Raw genomic sequence first — 19,674 nt, forward strand, 5'->3', positions numbered from 1 at the left:
GCAGTGTAGACTCAAAGCCCTTCCACAGAGCTATATAACCCATTTATAATCTTATGTTATCTACTTTGAACTGGATTATATTGAGTCCACACTGCCATATAATCCACTTCAGTGTGCATTTTATCCAGCTGGGTAGAAGGAGCCTCATATAATCCAGTTCTAAGCAGATAATATAAGATTATAAATATACAGTACAGTCTCACTTATCCAACATAAACAGGCCGGCAGAACGTTGGATAAGTGAATATGTTGGATAATAAGACGGGATTCAGGAAAAGCCGATTAAACATCAACTTCATTATACAAATTAAGCATCAAAACATCATGTTATACAACAAATTTGACAGAAAAAGTAGTTCCATGTGCAGTAATGCTATGTAGTAATTACTGTATTTACAAATTTACCACCAAAATATCAATGAATTTAAAACACTGACTACAAAAACATTGACTACTAAAAGGCAGACTGTGTTGGATAATCCAGAACATTGGATAAGTGAATGTTGGATAAGTGAGATTCTACTGTAATATGAAACAATTACTGTGATAGAATAATACAGAACAATATAATCTCTAAAACCAGGACAGTAAATAAAGAGCAACACTCTGAAAGCAGGAAAATTGGAAATTCCACAAAGGAAACAATCAGGGCCAGCTAACACTTCCCAAGGAAGGATTCTCCCAGAAAGGAAGCTGCCAATGGAGTGAAGCAGTGTGTATTACCAAAGTCATTATTATTATTATTATTATTATTATTATTATTATTATTATTATTGTGTTGCTGTGAACCGTGAAAATGAATACAATCTGCCTTCAAGTATTCAAAAACACTAAAATCAGAATATATAAAAATTACTGTGGTATAATAAAACAGAACAATACAATCTCTAAAATCAGAACACTAAATAAAGAACAACACTCTGAAAACAGGGGAATTCCACACAGGAAACAATCAGGGCCAGCTAACACCTCCCAACAAAGTCTTCCCATCACCAAAGTCTGGCAAATCCTGTGTTTTCTGAGAGCCACAGACAGTAGAAGCACATAAAATATCGCAAACAACACCACTCTGAAAACAAGGGAATTCCTGACATGAAACAATCAGGGCCAGCTAACACCTCCCAACAAAAAATTCACTCGGGGAGGAAACAGCCAGGCTTTAAAGCTGCAAGGCCATTACATGCTAATCATTTTCCCTAATTGCAACATTCATTCAGGTTTGAACTGGGGGAGCGGACAGAGCCGCCACTGTTAGCCCCAGCTTCTGCCAACCCTAAAGTTCAAAAACATGCAAATGAGAGAAGATGAATAGGTACTCCTTCGGCGAGAAGGTAACGGCGCTCCATGCAGTCATGCCACATGACCTTGGAGGAGTCTACAGACAACACCACCTCTTCAGCTTAGAAATGGAGATGACCACCAACCCCCAAAGTCAGACACGACTCAACTTAATGTCAGGGGAAAACCTTTATCCTTTATCTTAACCACCATCAATTCCTCAGTACTTTATTTCCCATACCAACATACTTCGCCACAGCAACGCGTGGCCGGGTACAGCTAGTTTCTATATACAGTACATTGTTCCTTTCAACAATGTAGTTGTTATGCTTTGCAGTAGTCATAACTTATTGGTCTTCAAGGACAACCCCATGTAGATTATGTTACAGTAGCCAAATTTAGAGTACCACTTCTTGGATTATTATCCCCTTTCTAGGCTGATAGGAAATGTCTAATGAATATGTAGCTCACACTGCACCCTATATTTGTATTTGAACAAGTAATTTTGCTATGGAATGTGATTTTTCAGTTTAAAATGAAAACAGTACAGTCCCATAACCCTGGAATATACATTTCTGAACATACCATGGAAAACAGGAGTCATGGATGTTACCGAACCCTGTTTGTCAAAAATTACCAAAGAGTCATGCTAAAGGACTTAGAAAATTCATAGAGAGCTATTCTTTTTAGGAATTTGTTCAGTATCCCAGGACGATTTTATGGTAACTACTGGTGGAAGCATATTGTATCTGGCTACGGTCCTGATTGGTCCCACAGGTATAGAGGTCATACTGTTATTGTTATTGTTTTTATTTGGGCTTGACCCCATGTAAGCTGCCCCAAGTCTCTTCGGGGAGATGGAGGCGGGGTATAAAAAAAAAGTTGTTGTTGCTGTTGCTTTTTTTATATATAGATTTATTTATGTGTATTGCTGCTGTAGGGATACTTAGAAACTCCGTATAAAGAGAAATATTACATCCCTTTTATGTTTTTTGTTGATAATTACCAGACTATTTCCTTATTGTAGCATTTATTTCCCAAAGCAGAGTTTCTCAAACTGTGCTCCTCCAGATGTTTTGAACTTTAATTCCCACAATTCCTAACAGCTGGTAAGATGGTTGGGATTTCTGGGAACTGGGTCCAAAACGCCTGGCGGAGCACAGTTTGAGAAACACTTCCCTAAAGAGATTACACACATAACATTTATTAGAAAGCAAATGGATACATTTAGGTGCCTTGAGTGGGAACTACCGGTAAGTGTTTTCCTAATAATTTCTCCATTAAAATCACTATCTAACAGATGTGATTCAAAAGAAAATCAAAAGAAGAATATTAAGAGAGCTTTTTGATAACATCTTCACATCAAGTGCTAACACAATAGCCTATATTCTAAACAAACTGGCCAGAATTCTTTTGGTGTTGTACATTGGTATAACAATCTGTGTGCACTCTTTTGGACTCTGTGGAAGAAGACATACACAAGACATACTTTTTGCACAAGGATGCCATCCAGATATCACTTCGTTGTGAATATGTTGTAAAATAATTTACACTTCTGTATTGAATCTGTTAGCTGGTGAGATATCAGGGTGCATTCCCAAAGTCCATAATTGGCCAGAGATGGAATCAAATAGCTATGGAGTAATATTCAGTTGTATTTGGGAAAGAAACAAACATCACACTCCCAAACCTACTAGATTTCTAGGATGGTGGTGTCTCTTCCTTGGATGGTACATGAGAACTCCCTGAATGTGGTGGTGTGCTCCACTGCCTCAAGCTAAGGTTGAATACTATTTATTCAGATACTATTTTATCAGTCAGTGTAGCATGTTAGGCATTTGATAAGGATCTAATAATTTATAAATCTGTTTCCATGCCTGTATCAATTAGTAAATACGTTTCTATGAAATAGTTGGAGTGCAAATGGGAAATTCATAGAATCATAGAGTTGGAAGAGACCTCATGGGCCATCCAGTCCAACCCCCTGCCAAGAAGCAGGAAATCGCATTGAAAGCTCCCCCAACAGAGGGCCAGTCTCTGCTTAAAAGCCTCCACCACGATATAAATCAAGGCATCCTTTTTGTTGAAATAAACTATCTAAAAGATTTCACTCACATTGATTCACTCCATGTTAGGATTTTTAATAGTTGTAAGAATTAAGTATTGATTTATATTTATCCCTAGTCCAGACTAACATATAGAGAACTTTTTTAAGTTTTTAAAAATACTAAAGATTGTGTTGTTGATGGCCGAAATCACTGGATTGCTCCACTTGCCTCATTGCCAGCAGAACCTCTGACGATGCCAGCCACAGATGCAGGCGAAACATCAAGAGAGAATGCAGCTGGAACATGGCCATACAACCTGAAAAACTCAAAGCAACCCAATACCAAAGGTGGTTCTTTTAGTTTTTGAGAAGAATCCATTAAAATCAACATTGAATCATAGTTCTATGCCTGCCCATGCTTATAGCAGCCAACTCTTCCTGGCTATCATCCTGGTTTGCATTAGTCAGTATGAATGCATAGAAATCTTTGTTTTCTTCATTGCTGTTAAGTACTGAATGACAGCTGGAATAGAGAGGAAAATCTTTTCCCTTTTAGAAGGCCTATGTATATTTGCCGCCTTTCCCCCAGCACTAGGATTCAAGGTAGCTTGCATAATTAAACTGATATGCATAAAATTCTACATAAATAAAACATACAAAAGTAAAATAATAAACTATAAATACAATTAGAAGCAATTTAAGACCATACCCATTTTTTAAAAGATGCCAAATACAACAACTTCTTTAAATCCCTTACACAATGAGCAATTGGTTTCCAAGGTCTTATTAAAACAAAAAGTCTTATGTCTGCTCTAGAAGGCAGCATGGCAGGCACCCATCCAAACTCTAGGCAAGGTGTTCCAGAGCCTGGAGGGAACCATCAGGTGGTGTGAGTCCTGGAAAAAAGAGAAGGGCCTTCCCTGAACATCATAAGACATAGGCAGACTCATACAGGAGAAAAAATTACTTTAATTAACCTGTACTTGAGCTGTGGAGGTCATTATATGATATAACCAGCACTTTGAATTATGCCTGGAAACAGACCAGCAGCCAGTGGAGCTCTTCTAACATGGGAATGTATATTACCTGCAGTGTAAAGGCCAGAAGATGGAGTGGGCGATTTGTGTTCAATCCATTTCCCACTGGGCTCTCTCAGAGCTCAGTTCAGTCCCCCAAGCTATTAATATATACAGTAGAGTCTCACTTATCCAAACTTCGCTTATCCAAGCTTCTGGATTATCCAAGCCATTTTTGTAGTCAATGTTTTCAATATATCGTGATATTTTGGTGCTAAATTCGTAAATACAGTAATTACAACATAACATTACTGCGTAATGAACTACTTTTTCTGTCAAATTGGTTGTAAAACATGATGTTTTGGTGCTTAATTTGTAAAATCATAACCTAATTTGATGTTTAATAGGCTTTTCCTTAATCTCTCCTTATTATCCAAGATATTCGCTTATCCAAGCTTCTGCCAGCCCGTTTAGCTTGGATAAGTGAGACTCTACTGTACATGAAACTACTGTGAGATTGTCTTTAGATATGGGGTCTAATGCAGTTGGTACACAGATGAACTCAATTCTGTTACTCCTTTCCATCCCATTTCCATCCCAAGCTAAGGAAGCCAGTGCCTGTCATCCATAATGGACTAAATGAGAACAAGTATATATTGAAATTGAATCCAGACAAGACAAGAAATGTTCCTTATAAATGAAAAGTCAAATCAGAGGATTTATTTATTTATTACAATACTTATATCCCGCCCTTTTCACCCATAGGGGACTACGTCTGTGTTGGATGGATTTACATTCTTCTTGTGTGCAGACAAACCTATACCTGGACTTGCTAGGCTGGGTTACACTGGCATATTCCTTAGCTACAACTCTATGTGGGTTCTCTTTGAAAAATGTTGGAGCTTTCATGGAGCTACAGCCAGACAGTTTGGATCTAGTTGTAAAAAATATACATTCAGAAATATAATCCAGGAAAGAATAGAGCCACTATAAAATAGTGTCTCCCAAGTCCCATCCTAGTAAGGCACTGTGAAGATGCAACCACCAAAGACTCAGAGAGGAGACCTTTTTTTAAAAAAAAAATCTTTCTTCTTCTTATTCACTTTAGATGGTAACACAGCTTGGTTTATAATATATGCGACAGAGGCTTAGATGTTGGAGGAACAATAACAGGTTTATTCAGGCACAGAGCTTAGTGGTTACAATGTTGTTTCTCACTTAGAGGCACTTTTATTAACGGTTACAATACTAGAATGTGGTAAGACAAACTCCCTAAAGTGTCATTTCTTTTACTTAAAGTAGTTAGAACTTCTTCCTCTGCTACTTTTAAACCAGTCACCCTGTGATATACGATCACAGATTCTCTGTTCCTTACCAGGACACAGACTACATTAAATAAGTCACCAAACCTATTTTAAACTGACTCAAAAATGAACAATTGAGTCTCCTTGATCTCCTCAACCTAGGATCAATCTTCCCTGCGCCTCATCAGAGCACAGACTGAATCCTTTTTTTTAAACTCTGCACTTTTTCAACAAAACGGCAGTTGGCTCCGCCTACTTCTCTATGGCAACCAGCCTCTGAGTGCTGAGATGCAATAACTGTAATACTTACCCTTTTAAAACACAAACACACAATTAAACATAACATCTGTAAACCAAAAATTCATACTTCATTACAGGCACCCCATGGTTGATAACACTGGAAGGCATCAAGAGGTTCAGCAGAATCAACAGGGACACATTTTTCCTGTCCAATCCATGGCATAAATAGGAATTCCACAGGACTTATCTGATCTCCCTCCCCATTACAGTAATCTGAAATACAAGCAGTCCCCAAGTTTCAAACATCTGACTTACAAATGACTCATAGTTAAGAACAGAGGTGAGTCAACAGAAAGTCAGAGAAATCTACCCCTCGGAAGGGAAATTCACTCCTGAAAGAGTCATTATCAAGAGGAAAAGGTGTCTCCACTGAAGCTTTATCACCAATCCTTGTGTCCACAACAAGTCAAATTCTTCAAAATCCAATTGTCACATTGACAAAAAGTGTAGTGAAATCTTCTGAACAGGGGCACAGAGAGCAAAAGAAACATCTCATGGGTGTTAATCCTTCCCTATGGTATCCAAAGCCTAAAATTATATATTGTTTGGCTGGAGTTACACTTAAACAATGTACCTGTTCTGACTTACATACAAATTCAACTTAAGAACAAACCTACAGAATCTATCTTGATCGTAACATGGGGACTTCCTGTATTTATCTAGCACCTGAAAGGTCAGGTGTAAAGAAAGAAGTAGTCGGTAAATCATTCATCATCATCATCATCATCATCATCATCATCATCATTTAATTACTTATTAATCGCCCTCCATCCACGATGCTCTAGGTGATTTACAAGATAAAATTGTAAAGGATAAAAATACATACATAAAAATATTAATAAAATTAACATAGATTAAAAGCTCCAGTAAAGAGCCAGGTCTTGAGTGCTAGGGTAAAAGGCCCTAACTCACGCATGGCTCTCATATAGGGCGGCAAGGCATTCCATAAGGCAGGGGCAGAAATAGAAAAAGCTCTGCGCCTGGTCCTTTCCAAGTGCACTTCTCTAGGACCCGGTACATAAAGTAAGTCTCGTTGGGATGGTCATTGCGACCTCCGATGATGGGAGAAGGAGAGACGGTCCCTAAGGTACGATGGGCCCTGGCCATAAAGAGTTTTAAAGGTCAGAACTAGCATCTTATATAGACCACGGTAATCAGTTGGAAGCCAATGCAGATGCTGCAGCACTGGTGTTATGTGGCATTTCATGGGTGTTCTTGTGAGTAGCATTCCAGAAGTCTTAGCTGGTGCTGTAAAAACAGTATTGTAAATTCAGCATACATGTAGGTTATTGTGGTAGCAGAACTTATTCATGTTTCCTGAGTAGGAAACCATGCAAGCCTTTGAAGTGAATGCATTCAGGTGAATTATCTTATTGAGCTGAAATGGATTTAACCTAATACTGAGTTGTTGGATTTTTTTCCCTCAACAGGTATGTAAACAAATTTGGCTAGGATTATTTGATGATCGATCATCAGCAATTCCTGACTTCAGGGATCCTCAAAAGGTCAAGGAATTTCTACAAGAAAAATATGAAAAGAAACGATGGTTAGTACATAGCTTATTTTGCTATTAGTTTAAAACTGTCCATTATTTTTCAGAGGAGTTCAAGTATGTTAGGTTTGCTAGCAATACAGTAATTTTAAAGTACATCTGCTTTTATTTACATTGGTATTTATTCCTTGGTTACTTTAGCAACCCATTCTCTTTTTCTGTAACTCCCGGTGCAGCACGCACACATACTAGAGTGATCCCGGGTCACTGCCCATGGTGCCAGCTGTGGCACCCTGTTCCTTCTGATTGTTTCCAAATATTAATTATGGGCATGTTGGAAAGTAAAGAACTGGCCTCCATCCATTGTGTACTTCCTTCTCTTCCCCTGGAATGCTTCTTGCATGATGCATTTTGCGCATTTTGGTTGGCAATTAAAAGTATCACCCTTTTGTGAATGTTGTATTTTGTTGTGTAGTGCAACAAAATTGGCCCAAGTCAGTCTTGGCAAAGGTTGAAGGTAACATAGCTGCTACGAGGGTTGTACTGAAAGTAATGCCTTTCAGGCTATAACCTTTATTCACAACATGAGGAATATGCAACTGCATACAAGTGTAAAGTAACTTTAGTCTACAACATGGTACTATTCAAAATAGTCTCCACTAGTGGCAATATATTTGCACTACCTTTGAACACATGCATCAACATCACTTTGGAAAATCTCTTTTGGACACCCCATGATCAAGTGTCTGGTATTTTCTTCCACTTTGCCTGCATCATTAAAACACTGAGAGTTTCTTACATCTTGCTGAACAAGTGAGAAACAGAGAGGGCAAGAATGGTGCTGTAAGGCTAATGTGGCACCGCTGATCAACTCATTTGTGGAAGAACTGTGAAGTTGCTAAAGAAATGTGCTGCCGGTGTAACTGGATTGCATTAGGTTATTTCTGTGGTCTTTTCTTATGGATGATTTCTAGAAGTTTCCAGAGTGATACTGTATAGCGGTCGCTGTTTATTGTTGTCCTGCAGTTGAGGAGATCAAACAAAATCCCCCTTTTGTCACAGAGGACATTCATAATCTTCTATGCCGATCACTAGCTTTTGAATTTCTAGGCCTCCAACTCCCAGAATAATAATAATAATAATAATAATAATAATAATAATAATAATACTTTATTTATACCCCGCCACCATCTCCCCAACGGGGACTCGGGGCGGCTTACATGGGGCCATGCCCAGAACAATACAATATAACAAAATATAATAGAACAACAAATCATAGCACATTAAACAACACAATAAAAGAAAATATACACTATATTAAACAAGATCAAAGAACAATAAAACCAAGGGCGGGCCACATGAACACTAGATTACCACTAGAACACCAGAAGCCTTAGCCAGCTTGTTCAGTGGTCAGGAATTCTAGAACCTAAAGCTCAAAATACAGGTTCCAAAGGCCTGGTCTAGGGGAAGTGGAGTGCCATAAATGGTCCTCAAAAAGGTGTCCTTAGGTGCTTCAAATGTTGGACACAGTTTTGAGCACACATGCAGTCTCTTCTTTTTCAAACCAGCTGTTAATTTATGGGGAGCCCACTTGGCATACATTCCCCAATATTCAAGGTTGTGGATAATCTGCTTGACAGCACTGTGACCACAGCCAAGTTCCTCAACAATCTGTCAGACAGTCATACACCAGGCTGCATGAATCATGTCATCCACCCTATTTTAGTTTTCATCGATTACTGCTGTTGATGGCCTTCCACTATATGGTTTGCCTCTAAGACTGGTTTCACCTTATTTACATTTTTTCACCCGTCTTCGCACATTTTTCTCATTAATTGTTACTTTTCTGACCCTTCTGTGCATGTTGGCAGCAGTACATTTTTCTTTGGTCAAGAACTCAATCACTGCTCTTTGTTTCTCCTTCATATCTAGGCTGTTCCTAGAAATGTGGAAATTATGTCGGCTGTGCAGTAAAACTTATTCTTTCTGGTCATGTAATAGCATCACATTTGGATTAATAGCTTCAGAGGAAATAGCACATTGGCATTACTTTCAGTACTATCTAAATATCCTTCTTCCCAGTGTTTATTTAACACTTTTTCTCTTCAAAGATGAATAGAAAAGCCTCTATAATATGCTTGACGATGGAGTGAGAAGGTAAAGACAAAAGAATAATGATACTTTGTATTTTTTTTCTTGAGGGTGTGGTTTTGCCTGGTTTGGGCATTTCTTTGACCATTACCAGTTTCTCTTCTGTGAAATGCGTATTTGGTTGTGCTATATGAGGAAATATGTGGCTTGATATTTGTGGTTCAGATTCATCTTCTACATTCTCAGTTTTGGGAACAAATGAGTCATTCTTTGAATTCAGCCAGCCCCCTTGTTGTGCCATGTTGTGACTATCAGACTCTCCAAGTCAAGCTGACCAGTTTCTCAGACTACGAAATATGAGCATGGGCATAGATAGTACCATCTTAAAAGCTTGAGATCTTGGAGGTTCTCTGTCTTCCCAAGCATTATGGCATTAATGTAAGCTTGGAGCTGAAGTATTTGGACATTTCTGCCAAGGGATGAATATTTCTTGCTTTTTAGTCTACATTTAAATAGCAGTGCATTCCATTTTTCCATATAGTAGCCTTTAGGTGGACAGTTTCCAGGGTAGGAACTTTGAAAGGCCATGCCTTCCCATGTTGTTTTGCTTTTTTGCATTTTTTAGATTAATACTGTCCCTAAAGATGTGGAAGGGCAATTTTGCTATGTTTCTGGGCACAGGGACCATTTTAAGCTCAGAGGAGGTCTCTTTCTTTAAGCAGAATTAGTCAGGTTTCTGGTTCACTTCCTGCTTAAAAAGGGCTCTCTTACCCTAAAATGGTGGCAACCAAGGGACTCAAAACAGCCTTTTAAGATTAAAAAATAGGGCGTTATTGACCTTACAGGATACATTAGGGATATGTGCTGTACTTTCTCCACTTCTGCCTTGGGGATGTTTCATGTACAATAACTTTCCTGCATATATTGATATAGCCTCCATCTATGGAAGGCATGATAAATACTCCATTTGGCATGTATACATGAAATTAGAGATATATAGAAGTCAATAATATATTCCAGCATATTTTGCACAATATGCCATAGTTTTTCTCTGCATTCACAGGTGAAAGTTAGAGTAATGGCATCTGTGTTTTAGTTGTACATGGGAAGGTTCCAGCAAAACAATGCTTATAACAGTTTCGTTAGATTATCACTTACTAACAATAGATTTTGGAAATCTAGTTTATTAAAGACGCAGTGCATGTATCTGCCTTAGGTATGTTCCACCAGAACAAGCAAAGGTTGTGGCATCTGTCCATGCATCGATATCGGGGTCCTCTGCTAGCAGTACAAGCAGTACACCGGAAGTCAAACCACTCAAATCTCTCCTAGGAGAGTCTGCACCAGCATTGCACTTAAACAAGGGCACACCTACCCAAGTAAGTAATATGACAGCAACCCTTTTAAATATAAATTTGACATATTAAACCTTATCAAGCAGTGGTATTCAGCTCATAGCATGTCCTGTCTCTAAACTTCTGGCATGTAGGGTCACATTTCCACTTCCTCACTAACCAGTCCTTTTTTCAGTTCCATGCCAACTCCACTTAGTTTCTTTGAATTTCTGTACTTTCCTAATCTGTCTAGCTCTTTTCAGCTATGATCCATTTCAGCCGTCTTTACTGCCTGCTTAGCACTTCTGTCTTTTCTTCTGTCTGCCTCCAGCATATGTATGGCTTTTCAATTGTCCCAAGTCATCCTACACATACCTGTACTTCTATTACCACCTCCTTTCCTGAACATCTATCCTTAAGATGTTGTGTTTTCTACCTGTATGTACTTCACATTTTTATTTAGAGTTCACTCTGCTGTGCTCAGTTGTACAATCCAGCCTGTCTGTGAGCTCCCAGCACCAGTGTTTCTTGAATTATGGAGTCTTTTCCCACTCAGCTTACTAGTTCTACCTAACATGCTCACAGAAGCCTGTTTTGTATTTAGGAACTTTCCTGATTGCAGAATGTAGTACACTAAAGTTTTCTTTTTCCACGAAAAGATTGAATGTTATGCACATCACCGTAGTAATTGAGGGACTTTGCCTAAGCTGCTGGTTTCACAAATCCCTTAATTTCTTACTGTCTATATCTGGGTGAAAAGTGGTTTGGTTTAAGAACATGGTGTGTCACTCCACATGTAAATAAAATTTTGGATTGATCGGTATTCATGCTTGTTGAGACAACTATAACTTGTTATTTACAGTCTCCTGTTGTAATTCGGTCTCAAGGACAGTCACAAGAAAAGAAACAGTTTGATCTTCTCAGTGACCTTGGTTCAGACATATTTGCTGCTCCTGCTCCTCAGTCCACTGCTACCGCTAATTTTGCTAATTTTGCACATTTCAACAGTCATACAGGTAACAACATTTTCTGTTCCTGGGTTTGATAATGATATAAACCTGACATCCAGTTTTTTGGAATAGAAATAGAATGCTTCTGTGTCGGAGGCATAGGAGTTCTTTAAATAATTTGCTTCATTTAAAATTGTTTATTTATGCCATTATCAGTTTGCAGCTGGTCATAGAATCATAGAATCATAGAATAGTAGAGTTGGAAGAGACCACATGGGCCATCTAGTCCAACCCCCTGCTAAGAAGCAGGAAATCGCATTCAAAGCACCCCCGACAGATGGCCATCCAGCCTCTGCTTAAAAGCCTCCAAGGAAGGAGCCTCCACCACGGCCCCGGGGAGAGAGTTCCACTGTCGAACAGCTCTCACAGTGAGGAAGTTCTTCCTGATGTTCAGGTGGAATCTCCTTTCCTGTAGTTTGAAGCCATTGTTCCGTGTCCTAGTCTGCAGGGCAGCAGAAAACAAGCTTGCTCCCTCTTCCCTATGACTTCCCTTCACATATTTGTACATGGCTATCATGGTCTCTAAAGAACAAGTAGCAGTATGAGTTTGTCATTCTAAACAAAGCAGGAAATTCATGAAAAGGTAGACAGAACAGATTTTGTCCTACAGAGTTGCAGAGGAAAGTAGATGAAGTTGTCATTTATACTGTTTGCGTGTGATGTTAATATTGACCAAGCAAGAGGTTGAACTAAAATTTTAACAACAGCAGTGAAATAACTGACATGGTTTGGAGTTTATTGTTTTATGTGATAAGAAGGACTGATGTAGCTATCTTTTTAATTTAAAAAGCCTTCTATCCTACCCCTGTATTGTTTTCACACCATTCAAGAGAGGCTAAAACAATCGGAACCAATCAGTTGAGTTCCAACTGTTGAACTCAAGCAGGAAATGCATGCATAGCATGCTCTTTGCCATTTGGGCAAATGCAGCTGTAGAAGATGCCAATTTAGCCTGCTGAGGCCAAGAATTCCACATTTTTTGTGTGGCCCATGAAAAGGTCCTTTTCTTCCCATCAGTTGTCCAGGTATTCTTTGTAATTTGTAAGTTGATTTTGTTGGCCAGGTGTGGACACACTGTAGCCTTGGTAACTTTGCTTAATTTCAAGTCCTTTGCTAGCAATCATTTAAGACCTGTGGTAAGAATCATCTGACTTTATCTGGGTAGTTTGCTAGCAAGAAAACTGATACTGGTTCTAACAAGAAGAGGGTGTGGGGGGGGGGGAGGAGATTGTCTCTTGCCCACCTTTGATTCTAACATTACCTTTCAGAAGAGATTTCTTTCCCTCCTCTCCAACAGTAACCAAGGGTTAGCACCTGCCTTTAGACCTCTGATGCAAGTTCAGACCTATGGTTATGGGAAATGATGTCTCAGTTTCCATCGTTCCATACAGTAGAAGAGGTATAATCTGCAGAGGGATAAAGGGAAAAAATAAATGTGAATACTTTTAAGGATGAATGTTTTCTGCAAGAAATATTATGGCAGAATTTTTCTTTTTAACAATGTAATTCGCAGCATCTCTCCTTCAGAGATCCTGTCCCAGCCCTACTCCCCTGTGAAGTCTTGCTTGGCATGATTTTGCATCAAGTGGCGGTGCTAGTTACAGAAGGGGGAAGGCTGGTGGCCTTGTTGTTTGTGAATTAATATTATTTCTACACTACCGTTAAGTGGTTTTATTTATTTTTCTAAACGCTTGATCCTTTTGATGCCTTATTACAAGGTCTTAAGGTGAACTTTTCATACAGAAAGTATAAAATATGTAGGGTTAAGTACCTTCAAGGTGCCAGGTACCATCTCAACCTTGAAGCCAAGCTGGGTCACCCCAGTTAGTACTTGGGTGAGAAACCTCCAACAAATACCAGGTGCTATTTTATTTCAGAGAAAGGAACTGGCAGAAACACCTCTGAGTATTGCTTGCCTATGAAATCCATGTGGTCACCATAAGTCAGGGGTCCCCAAACTTTTTAAACAGGGGGCCAGTTCACAGTCCCTCAGACCGTTGGAGGGCCGGACTAGAGTTGAAAAAAAAACCCCTATAAACAAATTCCCATGCACACTGCACATATCTTATTTTGAAGTAAAAAACAAACAAACAAATAGGAACAAATACACACTCAATGTTAATCATAATCATAGTAAAAATAATAAAGAGGGTTGGAAGAGACCCCTTGGGCCATTTAGTCCAACCCCCTTCTATCTTTGTGCACCAAAAGCACAAGCAAAGCACCCCTGACAGATGCCACCCAGCCTCAATGTTGTTAATAATAATAATAATAATAATAATAATAATAATAATAATAGTGTTCGACTTGTGATTTTGTGATACGAAATCCAGCATGTCTATCTTGTTTGCTGTGTCATAATAAAATAATAATAATAATAATACATCACACAGTCCTAAACGCTGGGGAAGTATTCAACTTGTGATTTTGTGATATGAAATCCAGCATATATATCTTGTTTGCTGTGTTATACTGTGTCTTTGCGTCAATAATAATAATAATAATAATAATAACAAAGAGGGTTGTAAGAGACCCCTTGTGCTATTTAGTCCAACCCCCTTCTGCCTTTGTGCACCAAAAGCACTGGCAAAGTGCCCCTTAATAATCAACTATTAATTAAATAATAATTAAAATACCATTATAAACAAGAAAAGCTTTGGAAGGCGCGCACCAGATAAGGGAGGAGGCGGGAAAGGTGTGCGCCTTTCCCTCCTCCCTTGCGTTGCATACTCCTTCTTCAATGGAGGAGGAGGGAGCCACTGCTGCCGCGGGGGCCGGATAAATGGTTTCGATGGGCCGCATGTGGCCCCCTGGGCCTTTGTTTAGGGACCCCTGCCATAAGTCAACAGATGACTTGAGGGTACACACATACCCACAAAATATATGTAAAATCTCAAAGCAGATATTATTGTGGTATTTATGTAGTCTGATAATTTGTTCAAAGCATTTTGCATATACAATTGTGTTTATTGTTATAACAACCTGGCAAGACTTCTTCTTATCTTCATGCTACACTTAGAGAACTAAGAGTCTAAAGACTCAGCAAGTGAACTGAGGTAAAGCCCTTGCTGAGACAAAGCACGAACCAGACCTGATATCACATAATTAGTTTTTCAGGCCAGCTTTCACATATTTATTGAATGTATTTCTTTTTTGTACTTGTAGTGTGCAAAGTGAATCTTTTTTCTTTACAACCTAGGTTAGTGATGTGCAATTCTAGTCTGGAATGGCTCATTACTTAGGACATAAAGCTCTTTGCAGTTCTGTTTCTGAGAGGGAAGAGAAATATGCCAATTTGACTGGGAATAAAGCCATACATATGTGGGGCACTTTATGAGTACATTGAGAAGGTCTTGGGAAGTTAAGAGAAAAATGGGAAAGAAATTTTAAATAGGTTGAATGAAGTGAATAGAGAAAGTAGAATAAACTGAAGGCAAGGATAACAAAGAGGAAGGTAATATTTTGAGAAGAAAACAAGAAAGTTGTGATAGTGCTTCATGAAGAGGAATCATAGGAGACATTGGCTGTGTTGGAGAAGGGGATAGGAAAGCAAATGAGGTTTTTAAAGAAATAAGAAGAATAGGAGAAAGGAAGCAGTGACAAAAATAAACTATGAATAGAAATAGTTGGTGATGAATATCTGTTCCTGAAGAAAAGATGTAAGTACTAATAGCACTGATATAGCATAATAGGAAGGAAAGATGAGAAACATGGAAAAAAGGCTGGGCTCTAGAATGCCAACAAGGCACAGGCTTGCTAGATCTTGATCTTATTGGGAATTCTACAAAATGTGGTTGATGTAATTGAACATACAATTGTGATCAGACAGTCTCAGTGCAACAGTGACAAAGTGATTCTGAACTATCTTGATCCAGAAGACATGTTTGACCTTTATCTGTGTTCTGTAACCAGACTCATAATCACTGTAGTTGTGTATGTTTTATCACTGTGTAAAGTTTGCAATCATGTAAATCAATTAAAATCGTAAAGATTCTAAACTGATTTTGCCAAAACATTTCAGACACAGAACTTTCAGGCAGCTGAGGATTTTGACCCAAATTCTTTAAAACTGCGAAAAAACCTTCTCAGTGAGAAGTGAGGTTGTTTTGAAACACGTGCATAGTAGCATAAATTCAAGTGGTCAGTTGCGCCCTGACGGTGACAAACAGTTTAGTAAATAGATCAAGACATTTGTGTTGATATTTCAGACTTTCAGGCTATAGAAGACACTTTAAGTTAATTGTGTGAGCTAAACATTGTTATATGTTTGCTTAATGTATGTGTAAGTATGGAAGTTTTATGATTTCTGGGGGAAACTACTACCTTACAATTGTATAAGTAAAAGAAGTATTTTTGGAAGTGCTGTGATAATTTTAGAGACAAAGAGACCCTAGAAATACATGTTTTCCTATATACCATTGAAATATGTGATATTCACCATAGAGAATACATAGGAGGCTGTGTTTAAGAGAACCTTTGTCCCATACACTATAATTTCACGAGTGATAATTTATGTCAATGGTATGTTTGAGGTACAGCTACCCTCAAAACTGCCATAATCTGATTTCAGTTTTATGACCTGCTTTTGTTTTCATACCATTAACATGTTTTTGTTCATTTGCAATTTACAGCGCAGAACTCTGCAAATGCAGGTTTTGCAAACTTTGATGCATTTGGACAGTCTAGTGGTTCGAGTAATTTTGGTGGTTTCCCCACAGCAAGTCAGTCTGCTTTTCAGCACCAAAATACAGGTAGAAATACTCTAACATTTTTAGCTTTTCCAATATTAATTAATCTGGATGCATAGTATAGAATATATCTTAACTTTTTCTGCATCTACATACTTTTTTTGACACACACACACTCTGAAGCTCTGGGGAAACCTGAAATGAATGCTACCTTTTCTTTGCTATATTTGACATGGGTTGTTTTTTTTTTCTTGCATGAATTTTTTTGCACTGTATCTTCTTAATTCTCCCTACACATGAAATAATTTGTGTCACATTTGTTGACACTTTTACATATTGGATCATTACTATGCCAAAACTGTTTTCCCTGTTCTAACTGTAAATAGATTTCAATTGCGGAGCAAACTTAATTCAGAAGAAATATTTTTCAGATCTCATGTGTAAGGGCTATTGCTTTCCTCTTTCATTTGGTTATGTCGTAATAATGTTTGCTTGGAATGACAGGCTGCTTGTCTTGATCTATGGCTGACTTATTTTCTTTTTCCCTTTTCCTTTCTTAAGTGTGTTGTCTTAAGACTTTCTTTTAAAATTTTGTTTTTCCCTTTTGTTAACTTTAACCCCTCACACAATTTCTGGCTGTCCAGCGTTCAGAACGCTTTCATCTAGCTGCAGTTTTGGTGAATTTACTACTTCCGCTTTTCCTCTCCAGGCTATGCGCAGTAAGTTCCACCAAGGTGGGAATTTTAGCTCGCTTAATTTAAAATGCCATTTTTCGTTTCCATTATCATGTCCAAGTTTTCTCTTATTACCTCCTCCTTTCAAATTATGAGGTCATCATTTATTAAGCGATTTGTAACTGATTAAAAGTTCTTCGAGAGAGGGTGAAACTCAAAAGTTAAAACATTCTTGTTTCTGCAAATAAATTAAAAATGAAAATTATCAGCATTCAGGAGAATATCCTAATACTAGGTTATCTATGTAAAACCTGTCAGTCTAATGCCATAGGTGTCAAGGTTTATTTCAACATAGTCAAATAGTAGGAATTTGAAATTATCCCAAGTCAGATTGGCCAAAGCAAGTGCCAGTTCTGTGAGAAAGGAAGCTTCTCTTCACCAGTGGATTGCATTACTTACTGTAACTATAAATCACTGAGTAGAACTTTGTTTTAATTTTGAAATATTAAATACCACATTGACACAGGTTCTGAAAAGAAGTTCTTTAAGGCATTAGGGGTACACAGTAAGAATACTTCGAATAAAAAAGATTAAAAATTACACCCAATCCAGCAAAATTCCCCTTACGTTCTCAGTTTTGTGTGTTTAAAGGTAGGTTGTTGCTACCAGAAATGGATAAAGATGGTTTTAGAAAAGAAATTCATATTTAACTCCTATTTAAATTAACAGTAGGAGGCTTAAAATTAAAAAGTAAATTACTGAGGTTAGCATTGCTACAGCACTGACTCTTGTAGTGCTCTGCTGTGATGTTAGCTAGGACCTGGGAATTTGGGAAGTAGAAAACTATATTTTAACTAATCAGTACTTGAGAATATGGGAAGCTTCTTAATATATGGGACCCCAAAACTTATCCACACACACTGTCACCAGTAGCATTTGAAAAAAACATTCATTAAACATGGAAGAATCCATTATCTTTAACTTATCTTGTTGCAGGTGGGAGCTCTGGATCAGTGAATGCTAACTTTGCACACTTTGATAACTTCCCCAAATCTTCCAGTGCTGATTTTGGAGCCTTCAGTGCTTCTCAGAGCAACACAACTGCAGCCAGTAAAACTGCAGTGAATAAACCGAATCTCCAGTCAGCCGATAAATACGCAGCTCTTGCTAATTTAGATAATATCTTCAGCACAGGGCAAGGTACTAATTCTTATTCTTTGACCTGTTCTCTTACCCTTATCATGGCAGTAGTGGTGTTCTGTGATGTTCTCATTGGCATAGTAAAGTTCTAAATTCTTCCTGCTGTATAAAGTACCAATACAAATAGTGTTTTGTGTGCAAATTGGTACACTGGCAGTAATGCAAGCAAATTTTATTGAATCAAGTTGTGTCCAAATGTATAGGTGATTATTGAAGCCCCCAAGGAAACATCTTTTCCATGTAGAATATTCCTCGAGATAATTAGTATAGTGATGATACTAAAAAGTAGTGACATTTGCATCTAACTAATTCTCCAGATAATTCTGTCTTTTACTACCTACTTTGTGTTTATAATGTGTTTATAATTCATAGTACATTATTCCCTCATAAATATACAAATTACCTAATCATTAAAACTAATTTGGGAACTAATGTACCCATCTCTGTTTTAGACTGTAGAAAGGCAAGGTAATCTGAAAAGTTCAGAAAGGGTTATGTAGCCATATCACTTTGAAAGTTAGGAAAAGAGAATTATCTGTTCATTGAGAATTATGTGACGTATCATCGAAGACACAATCTATAGTGTTATTTAATTGATGAGCAACAGGTTTTATGTAGTATACTGTTCTAGATCAGTGCTACTCAAAGTGGTGGCTCATGGACTGGTTCCATCTGCTGTTCCTCGGAGAGCTTCCAGGAAAGAAAGAAAAAACAGTATTCATTGGACGCAAATATGGTATTGGTTCCTGGCCCATTGGAAACAAGAAACTGATTGCCTTCCATATCAGATTAAGACACACATATGATGTTTCTAGATCACTCTTCATAAGATGATAGGTTAGGGACACTGTGAGCTGTAGAGCAGAATGATATAGTGTCACACCTAAGCTGATGGTCTTAAATTCTTTATCAGTCTCACTCTTCCTTCAAGTAGCTCAAAGAACCTTCTTCCCGGGTTCTTCCCATTGCAAACTTGGGTAGTGTGTTTCAGTTTATGTAATTATATATTCTACATGTTAACCTATTTTATAAACCTGTTAAAAGGTGAGGTATTAATAAAATATGTAAGTAAATAATCAAGTCCAGGATGTTCCTATATGAATCTTCACCTTCCTGGTCTTTGTTTAACATTCATAATGACTATATTATGATGGCTCTTCACTTCATTATCCCAATTATTTATTTATTTTGAAGATTTTTATATAGCTCTGCCCTCTAGACAGTTTATATAAACAAA

At 37.9% G+C, this 19,674-nt stretch overlaps 1 protein-coding gene across 19 annotated transcripts in view; it reads left to right on the forward strand.

The window, feature by feature from the left end:
* agfg1 (ArfGAP with FG repeats 1) overlaps positions 1-19,674 on the forward strand; it is a 38,011-nt gene that overhangs the window by 9,684 nt on the left and 8,653 nt on the right. For 7 of the 19 annotated variants that reach the window (XM_062976601.1, XM_008106240.3, XM_016992084.2 and 4 more), the window contains exons 3-8: positions 7,376-7,491; positions 10,748-10,910; positions 11,728-11,881; positions 16,507-16,626; positions 17,208-17,282; positions 18,234-18,437. In XM_062976601.1, coding sequence (XP_062832671.1) covers positions 7,376-7,491; positions 10,748-10,910; positions 11,728-11,881; positions 16,507-16,626; positions 17,208-17,282; positions 18,234-18,437 — 832 coding nt within the window. The remainder of the gene's footprint in view (positions 1-7,375; positions 7,492-10,747; positions 10,911-11,727; positions 11,882-16,506; positions 16,627-17,207; positions 17,283-18,233; positions 18,438-19,674) is intronic. The other 12 variants (XM_062976604.1, XM_016992087.2, XM_016992085.2 and 9 more) reach the window with 7 other exon arrangements.

The sequence above is a fragment of the Anolis carolinensis genome, chromosome 3, assembly GCF_035594765.1.
Source record: "Anolis carolinensis isolate JA03-04 chromosome 3, rAnoCar3.1.pri, whole genome shotgun sequence".
In the NCBI taxonomy this organism is placed as follows: Eukaryota; Metazoa; Chordata; class Lepidosauria; order Squamata; family Dactyloidae; genus Anolis; species Anolis carolinensis.